Here is a 10,841-nt window from a genome sequence, read left to right on the forward strand (position 1 = left end):
TTCAACATTGTTCACTTATCTTTATGCAATTTTAAATTTAAAAAATAAGTTTTTATCATGATTAATCACAACCGTTTATTGAAAGATTGAATGGCCAAGATCGGTTAACAAAGTTAACACAAAAACTTTGGTTAACATTTGATCTTACCCCTATATATATATATATATATATATACGATAAATAGAACAAATAAACTTACACATTTTTTTTGTCATTGGTGAGGTTTGAACTTCTGACCTCCTAAGAAGCTAAAGACTCACATACCGCTAGGTCAAAAAACCAATGTTTAAATGGGAAATTAAAGTTACAAAATGTGAAAGCCCATAAATAGGAAGGAGTAGGGTATGAATGTGAATTTTTATTGGTAACTCCAATCAAATAAATATAAATATTGTCTCCCTTTAATTTATACAACATTTATTTATGTGCAATGTGACATTGTTTGTTATTTCATGGCAAAATAAAGAATATTTTTATTATCAATTACTTTTTTGTATTTTTTATAAAATATTTTATCTTATTGAAGTCAATCATATTTTATTTGTAACATGTTGGGGTAACTGTACCAGATATTTTTCATTTTGCCTATATCTGAACTGACGATTTTAAAACGCATTTATTAAATTTGATATCCAGTTTCTTATATAACAATTTTAATTCAATTATTAAAAAACGGGTCAATTTGGATTGTATTTTTTTATCGACAATGAAATGATTGGTTAGAAATGAAATCGGAAATGGCTTACAACCTTTTAAATGGTTTTATTTAGTAGAATTGAATTACTGATAATACATCAGTTATCATATTAAATATTTTAAACATATAACAGTTCTATTTTCACCATCAGACATCACGTCTTCCTTAACACAATAACATTACAGAGTTAAATACAATTCCAAAACTGAAAAAACAACTCATAGCGAAAGTTTTTTTTACAACTGATACAGTGTCTATCAGTATTTACTTGTCCCATCTTGAACTAATACATTACATATGATAAGAACTACACGTCGAGAGGGCTTTTGGAAGCAATATTGAGATATCATCTCTCCCATGTGGTACGATTCACTGTTCTGTCTCGTTTGTTCACCAAAACGACATCGTATGCAATAATTTACCCGGTAAGCGCTTACCGCGGTGAGAGTCATCGCCCTCACTTACGGGGTAAGACTCATGGTCCTTGTCTCGCTCTTACCGGGTAAGATTCTTGGTCCTTATCATATTCATCCGGTGAGGTAATGTTACTTGGTAAGCGTTTATCGAGGTAAGCGTTTGGTAAACGACCCCTAAGTAAACATGCAACACATGTTACTAAATGTATTCAAATTTAAATTTCATAACTTCTAAATAAATCATTAACTTTTAATAAATGACAGTTAATATTAGGTTCTTTTGTTAACCCAATATATAGTGTTAACTTTGTGAATCCATCACAACCCTTCATCTTGAAAATCAATAGATCAGATTTATGATGACATTTTTGCAATAATAACGAGCATGATACTTTATTACTTTACCTTACAAGACATACATACATGAACAAGGGTATTATTGGAAGAAAAATCATAATATTTCTTTACTTCCAATTAGAATCATTTAGTTACTTTTCTGTTACACATTGTTCACATATGAACACATACTAAACATTTTCTCCGTCACACATTATTCACATCGTTCCGTTACTTTTCCGAATCTGGAGTATTGTAAATCTGTTATGAAACTTTTAGAAAAGGAATAAAAAAAGGTGTTGACAGATCAATTCAACTTGTTTTAAAATATTTGTGGAGTAAATTTTGAGAAATCTGATTTATTTGAAAATACGTCAGATTTGGTATTTCATAGTAAACTCTGTATAAACGATGGGACGAGAAATAACAGTTGTCATCGAAAAGTATGTGATAGCACAAAAACAAACGTGAAATAAATATGAGAAAAGATACAACAAACAAACACATACTTTTTGAAACATATACAAAGTGATAAGTATGTGATACTTGTCTACAAATAAAAAAAAGGGGGCCCATTTTATTATTCCTCGTCTTGACAGATGAACATCGAACATTTTACTTTTTAGCTTAAGCCCACGTTGTTTGACGTTGAGGCTGTTTCGGTAATTTTATCTGTTAACGTTTATGCCAGTTTTTATCACTCGTTTATAGTGCACTATACAATCATTAGAACAAAATTCGAATACAATCTATTTAGTTTCTACGTAAAATATTTGATAATAAGTCAAAATGTGGCATGTCAGTTCGGGTTGTTAACCACCACACTATGTATGATTTACAGAAAAACGTCACTAAAATAACGATCGAGTCTTTTTTAGTGAAAAAAATTAATAATAGTTTAAACACTAATTATGCAATGTACGACTTTTAAGTCGTTTAATTTGTTTATTTTTAATTATATCCAGAGTTGTCTTTTAGCATGTTAAATGTGGGATTTTGAACAGAGACTCTGAAATTTTGGGGCCCAAATTTACATGTGTTTAGGGTCTTTTTTATCGACATGTGTAAAACTATAACCGAAATTACTTAGGTTCAAACCATTAATTATTTGGTTTTAGGTTCAAATCATTAATGCTTTAGGTTTAGCTTCAGGTTATTAATCGTTTTAAGTTTAGCCCATTTTTATTTTTAACATATATTATCTGTCATCTCATTTATGCAATGTAATCAAAAGTTTTGGATGTAACTGGCCCTCCAAAAAGATTGGAACGTCTCTGCCTATATCTACTAATTTTGCTCATTTGACCGTTTAAATTAAAATACTGTATATACGAACCAATTTTTATACCAACCAAACCCATAAAGCTACAAGGTATGCAAGTATATATATGGCCGTAGGTGGGATAAATGCACCATGACCTGTTAATTTTATATTTATACTGATCAACATCAAAACTTATTTTTTACATTTTTAATGTATGATTTGATCTGAATCTAACATTATTAAAGATGTATATGCAGCGGCGGATCCAATGGCAAAAAGGAGGAGGGAAGGGACCCCAGTCAAAAACTCAAAAAAAAATTCATAGGTTAAAATTTAAATGATTTACCTTTCACTTTCCCACATTACATTTTTCCACAGGCCCCCAACCCCAATCGAAACCATTGCTCTAACAAAAAAAAATCTGTTGAAATCAATAAGAAAAACAAAAAAAGTTATTCGAAATCGACAAAAACACTAAAAATCCCTCGAAATCAACAAAAAAAACTTTAAAATTCCCTCGAAAATGTTGTAATTAGGTTAAAAATACATCGAACGATTTTGCGGGTCTTAGTCTACCTTAAAGGTTACCCTACTGAACAAAAATTCTGGATCCACCACTGTGTATATAACAACATCCCGTATGTATTAAGCATAAATTATAATTTTTTGCATTGTCTAAAATTAAATAAAAAAACAATTATTTTTGTAACACAAATATATTATAATAAATTATTTATATTAAAAAACAATATTTGGTGAAATAAAACGCCAAATGTTTATCGTTGTCCAAACAACTTGATTTAAACAAGTTAAGTGATAAAAATAACAAAATATAGGTTGCCTTTAGTGGAATTTTTTATTTTTTTTAAATTAAAATAATTTTTTTAAATATATATATATATATAATATTTATATACGACAAATTGAAATAATATTTAATATTTATTTAATAATTAATATTAATCAGGATTATAATTTAAAAAAATAATAATAACCTCTGCTAGGTTTTCAATAAGTTAGATTATGTACATCAAAACATGTACTCAAAATATAAGTTAGCTTATATTTGTCAAACAATGTCTTAAAATGTCATTTATTTATTTAAAAGTCCAAGGCCTTGTTTTTTTTAAAGCTCTTATCAGCCACTTACATCTGATTCTTTAAGAGATAGAGTTATTTATACTGTTTTTTTTTTTCCAGATTTTCAAAGACACTTATTTCTTATTGTCTTCTTATCTGGTAAGAGGTAAAACAATATCTTATTTGCCTCTGATTTTTATCCAAGCCCTCAACAACGCTGTTTCTCAATAAATCTTTACCAAGTCGATCATGCCCTCTCTCAATTGATGTATTTTAATACGATTTAAATGTGTTAAGTATCGTTAATGACATATTTTCATTTAAATAAATGTTAATTATATAATTTAGATATAAATTTCGTAATGATTATGAATAAGTATATAAATTGTATAAATTCAATACTATAACTTTATAATTGACAAAATTAAATAAATTAATATATTTATCACTTTATAAAAACAAATAGTCTTATTAATTCATATTTCAGACTTCAGCACCACTTCTTATCAATCATAAATGAAATAAGACTTCAGACTTTTGTATCTCCTAAAAAACAAACGCCATCTAATAATTACACATTTATAAAACTGTATATTATTTTTACTATGAATATTTATTTTGAATTACATAATAGTAATATTTTTTTTTGATTAATCTGGATATCTAACCAGTTATGCGAGTCGACTAATCCCAGGACGACCATCTGCTTTGCAGATAAACCGGAGTCACCACATTTGAACCTCCGTGGCCACAAAGGGGATTTCCATTCCTCCTTCACTCATTGGATTTGAACCTGAAATCTCTTGATATTTTTGATCTTTGGAGTCAAGCTCAAACCAATTAGACACAATATGTGGTTATAATAGTAATATTTTTATTCCTCATGTTTCCAAATTATCTCACATTTTAGTAATGCTTTTAAACCTTATTTTATACAAAATATATATTTTTGGCCCTTTTCCTAGAGCCTGGCAATTGGGCATGCAAGTCCCTTGCTTTCTCTCTCTACCCTTTCTCTCTCTATATGTATATGTATATATATATATATATATATATATATATATTTGTGTGTGTATATATATATGAACTCATACCAACATTTGTGGGTGCATTTAGACTCCAACACTTGTACAAACCTCCATTTATTTCTCCCTCCTCATCTAAGCCTCACATTGCTTCACTTCTCTTTCTCTCTCTAAACTTCTCTGTGTTCACTTTCGGGTCGGACTATCCATTTCAAGATTTCTTGATCAACTGCAAAGCTGAAGAATACTTAACAATGGCTGACCTTCCAGACTCCAACCTGTTTGCCAACGAACCGAATCCGAAAATGGGTAAAAGGAGCAGAGAAGCTGATAGCAAAAACAACAGCAAGCATCCGATTTATAGAGGAGTTCGGATGCGGGCATGGGGGAAATGGGTATCCGAGATCCGAGAACCCAAGAAGAAGTCTCGGATCTGGCTTGGTACCTTCTCTGACCCGGAAATGGCGGCACGTGCACACGACGTCGCTGCACTGTCCATAAAAGGAAAGTCGGCGATTCTTAACTTCCCCGACCTCGCCGGAATTTTACCCCGACCGGAGTCTTGCTCACCACGTGACGTCCAGGCGGCGGCCACCAAAGCTGCCGCCATGAACCACCTTAACCCAACCCCATCCACACCCTCCACGTCATCTTCATCGTCGTACTCCGCCGTCTCCACTCTAACGTCGGAGGAGGTGTCAACTGGGTCACCGCCGGCGGAGGAGTTGGATGAGATAGTGGAACTACCGAGTTTGGGAGAGAGTTATGACTCCGCCGAGTCAAGAAACGATTACGTGTTTGTTGACTCGGGATGGGACTACTACTCATCGTCGACGCCGTGGCCGGAGAATTACGACGGTGGGTATTTCGCCGGAGAGCCGTTGTCCATATTATCCTCCGATACCTTCTTTCCCGACGCCTTATCATGGCAACATTCTTAAAATAAATTCAAAAGTGAATTTGTGTGTATTTTCCTCTCTTTTTTTATATATTTTATTTTATTTTTATTTGGAATTTTGATTTTTGGCCCTTTTTAAATTATTGGGTATTTTTGGTTTCAATATATTTGAAGGGGTAAAATAATTAAATATAATTAATAATGTATTTTCAAGTTATTTCTTTGTGTTAATTATCATATTAATGGGGGTATTTGATTTTAAAGATTATTATAAAATAAAATAAAATGTCAATTCTTATTTTTCGAATATAATAATGCAGTTATCACCGTCAATGAATAAAAGTACTATAGTCATTGGAGTTTTCATACACGAATGATGGTGATGTAGATAAAGTTAGTCATAATAACAGTGCGATGAATGTTATATATCAGTCTTGATTTATCTGATATTTTTAAGATTATTACTAAAAACGTTGTAAAAAATGTCAGAAACTTAGGTGGCGTTTGTTTTTTAAGAGGTGCTGAAATCTGAAGTCTGATTTCACTTCTGATTTATAAGAGGTGGTTCTAAAGTCTGAAATCTGGATCAATAAAATTGTTTGTTTTTACATCTGAAGTCTGAAATCTGAATCTGTCAAACTAATGCAAAAATATAAAAGATAAATAGTTTTTTATAAAGGTATAAAAGATAAATAGTTTTTGCTAACAAATCTCTTTCAACCCCCAAAATAAGAACCATTTGATAGAGGGCGTTTATTATTAAGARRTATTAAGTGATATGTTTACCACTTAAATTTCAGAGGACAATTAGAGCTTTTAAGCTCTTATTTTAGAAAACGCTCTTAACATCCAAACGTCTGAACGAATCAGACTTCAGAGGTATTAAGAGGTAATTTTGAAAAAACAAACAGACCCTTAATATTTTATGTTTGTAATGATATGATTGTCAGTGTCACTGTATAAAAGGGTTTTTGATAATTAGATTCGTTCCATAAAGCAGAGGAAACGCGTGCAGACATAATAACTGTGAGCTACATTGATGGTTGAAAGAATATTATCTTCGTTCTAGACTTACCTGTTGTTTAAATGTTATATCAAATGATTTCGTTCTTACCTTTACGATTTCACTGTCTTCATTATTTTGTAACTTTTCGAGATGGTTTAACGTAAATGACATGTTAGGGTGAACGTAGCTGCTTAAACCTTATCTCGAGCCCTCGAGGTTCTGTGTCTTAATGGGATTTTCCTACACGATATATAACGTTATCAAAGGAAAGACATTTATCCCCTACACTGTGTTTCTTTCACTTTATCTCTTTCATATCCAATTGTTACATGAACGTCTTTTTTAGAGAGAGAGAGAGAGAGTTTGACTTTTAAATTTTTGAAGTGTCAACGTTTTCTAACATTTTTGGAAACAGTTTTTCAAAAAATTGAATAATCAATGAGAATGAAAATAAAAGAAACTGTTTGGTTTTCTATAATATAATGAGCTCATTCCCACAGAAGCCCAAAATTTTATTTAAGTTTCTAGGTTTGTTGATAAAATAAGAAAGTGTGAGTAGAGTTACACATGGACCAGTCCTATACTGACATTTTAGTCTGGTTAAAAAGTTTCGGTAAAAAAAGGGAAAATATAACATGAGCTTGTCATTGTACCAGATTTCTCATGTCCAACAAAAGGACTGTATTTGTATTTTTGGGATAAGGACAGTGATCCCAAAGAATTATACCAGACTTACCAGTAAGAGTTAGCTGACTGAATAAGTTGTGAGCTTTATTAAGTTTATTAAGCTGCTAAAAAAACAAGCCATAAGTCTTATTAAAATAATCTATTAAGACAGGTAAACATTTTCAATATCTTATGAAGTTTGATTTTGTTAATACTGTTGTATTTGTTATAACATTTTCGATCTCCTTCTTTTTGATCTTTTTTTGTCTACCAGTTCCCATTTTTATATAATTTATTGGAGTACATATAGATAGATAGAAAAAAAAAAGGAGAACTGAAAGACAAAAAAAAGACTAGAAAAAGGAGATTGATGACAATGGCCAACGACCGCAATGAGTTGATCAGTGATACAAAGTCGACGACGATGGGGGCACCGAGGGTGGCAAGTGGAAGCAATAGCGGATCAAAGATCTTTGACCAGTGGGGGGCACCTTTAAGGTAGATTAAATGACTCGTGAAGTTGTCAGATGTCTTTTAACCTAATTCCACTGTTTCGAGAGATATTTAAAGTTTTTTTTTTTTTTTTTTAATTTGAGGGATTTTTAAGTTTTTTTTTTTTTTTTTTGTCGATTTAGATGGTATTTTTCGGTTTTTGGTTGATTTCGAGATACTTTTTTTGGTTGGTGGGGCAGATGAGAAATTACTGAGGGAACCCATGTAGAAAACTATAGAAAAAATTATTTTTAACCGGTTATAAGTAGTTTTTTTAAGTTAAAATGATATAATTAACAGTTTTTAAAAGTTTGATGGTTTATTTATTAAAAAAATTAATAATTTATCCTTTTTAATTTGATGACCACCTACTTTATGTTTACTGTTTAGAAGACAACATTTAATAGAATCATAAATAAATAACTAAATTCGAAAAGGACAACCTTTCTCTGTCTATAATCATATAATACGCTTTTTAACACTTTCCTTTTTTTTTATTTCTATTTTTTAATTAAATTATTTATTATCCCTAAATTAAATAAAATTATTATACGAATTAACAATTGACGAATTTGACTCATGAATAGTCCGGAGTAATAACAAGTGAATCTATATGGATAGAAGGGATTTGATAATGAATGGGTTTGAGCTTATAGAATATTAACCGGTATGTCAAAATCAAAGTGGTTAAATTGTAGGTATTTGGTATATGCTAAAATGGATGAGTCAAACGGTTAAGTAAAGAAACGAAATGGGGAGGTTTTTTGTTTACACACATATATTATATATATATATATATATATATATATATATATATAGGGTTAGGTTCACGTAAGACCAACCTGTTTTTGTGAGACCATTTTTTTATACTTGAAACTTTATAACAAAACGCTGTGAAGGTAAAAAAAAACCAAATCTTCACAACAAAAACAATGTGTTCTCGTTTAAACTCTTATATATATATATATATATATATATATATATATATATATCAAACATTGTGAAGGTTACATTCACAGTGTTTTACTGTAAAATTTCAAGTGTAAAAAGATGGTCTCACGGGTCTTGCGAAAACAAGTTGGTCTCACATGATCCAAGTCTATATATATGGGGTTGGATTCCGGTGAGAAGCGTAATAAAAGATCACCATCCCTTGGATCAATCCTAATTGAATGTCAGCACTAATGAGATGCATCAAGATCCACCAGATCAATTCCATTCTAAAGCATCATTCAAGAGTGGACATTAGATTAAAAGTGACCAGGGGTTTAAATCTCCTCTTACATTTCTCACCATAACTTCCCTTTTCACACGATGATTTGCCTACATACATACATACATACATACATACATACATACATACATACACACACACACACACACACATATATATATATATATATATATATATATATATATATATATATATATATATATATAAAGAGTTGAGTTAAGGTGAGAAGTGTAAGAAGAGATCTACGCTCTTAGATGCACACTAGGATAAGATGCACCGAGATGAGATGCATTGAGATGAACCGGATCAATCCTCGTATCGTGAGTGATTCATGAGTGAGTTTGAAACTAAATGTGATCAAGGATCCAGATCCCTTCTTACGCTTCTCATAACCTTCCTTCTCAGTGTCACACGATCATTCGCCTATATATTAAATGGTAACTACAAAAGGAGTAGAAAATCATAAAAACCATTGATCACGTGTCATTTCACTTACTGAAACAATAAATGTGAACATACAGTGTTACTTCATACATAAATGCATTGTTTCACACATAATAAGTGGTTATTAAGTTTCTCAAACTTTTGTGATCCTCATTTGATTATATGTATATACGGAAAACATCCCAAGAAAAAAAAAGAATCGAATATTCGTGAATAAAACGGATGAAAAAGTATATTAAAACAGATGTCAAATTAAAGATGTCAAACATATCGTTTTTTGTTATAATTTCTTTCACTTCAATTTTTGTTATATTTTGTAGATTTTTGATTTAAAAAACAGGGAATCAATCATAATTTTTTTTTTTCAAAATGTCGTTATAACTACTTTTTAACCATATCCATTGGATCATTTTAATCTAACCGTTTGAATAAGTTATTAAGTACTTCTTTTTCCACGTTTCTCCCTATCTCACCCCTAATATACACACACACACACACACACACACATATATATATATATATATATATATATATATATAGAAAAGAGTTCAAACAAGAACATATTCATTTTACGAGAACGGGAGAACACCCTTTTACTATAGACAATCATATGTGATACTATTATTCCATCACATATGATACAGATGTGATACTAAATTAGAGACGCGGACGATTTTCGATGTGATATTGGTTGCGGGCCAAGTCGCCCTTACACCACTAAGCCCCTTACAAGTATTATCATATGTGATAAGGGTGTTATTGATATGATACTATATCCATCAAGACTATTTTTATTCTTAACATATATTCCATGTTATCTCATTTATGCAATATAATCAAAAAATTTGAATGTAGCATGGTCTTCACATGTGATGTTAAATCATAGACACAGACAACTTTTGGTGCGGCCTAAGTCGTACAACACATCGTCCGCAAATCACAGGGTCCCCTCATGCGTATTATGACATTGATAAGTGTGTTCTCTCGTTCTCGTAAAATGGAGGTGTTTACGTTTGAACCTACACACACATATATATATATATATATATATATATAATTGAATTTTAATGATTTAATCATATTTAAAAAAATGGGTAGTAAGGCAATCTAGATATTTATCTAAAGAAGGAAACATGAAACATGCACCATGGCAGTGCCAGGAAGTTAATTGATGCAATAAAATCCAGGGTGCAATCTTAACCAATTATTGTAACCATAACTATATATATATATATATATATATATATATATATATATATATATATATATATATATATATATA

The 10,841-nt window shown here is 30.7% G+C and overlaps 1 protein-coding gene across 1 annotated transcript; it reads left to right on the plus strand.

The window, feature by feature from the left end:
- Positions 1 to 5,073: 5,073 nt before the first annotated feature.
- Positions 5,074 to 5,760, plus strand: LOC112500039 (ethylene-responsive transcription factor TINY-like). Its single transcript, XM_025103299.1, has one exon. It carries the CDS (start codon positions 5,074 to 5,076, stop codon positions 5,758 to 5,760), a length of 687 nt encoding a protein of 228 aa, XP_024959067.1.
- The last annotated feature ends 5,081 nt before the right edge of the window (positions 5,761 to 10,841 follow it).

This window comes from Cynara cardunculus (assembly GCF_001531365.2).
Source record: "Cynara cardunculus var. scolymus isolate 2C chromosome LG 17, CcrdV1, whole genome shotgun sequence".
Taxonomy (NCBI): Eukaryota; Viridiplantae; Streptophyta; class Magnoliopsida; order Asterales; family Asteraceae; genus Cynara; species Cynara cardunculus.

Bases quoted from the DNA above. Each gene is read 5' to 3' on its own strand.
- LOC112500039 (XM_025103299.1), top strand. From the start codon at position 5,074: ATGGCTGACCTTCCAGACTCCAACCTGTTTGCCAACGAACCGAATCCG.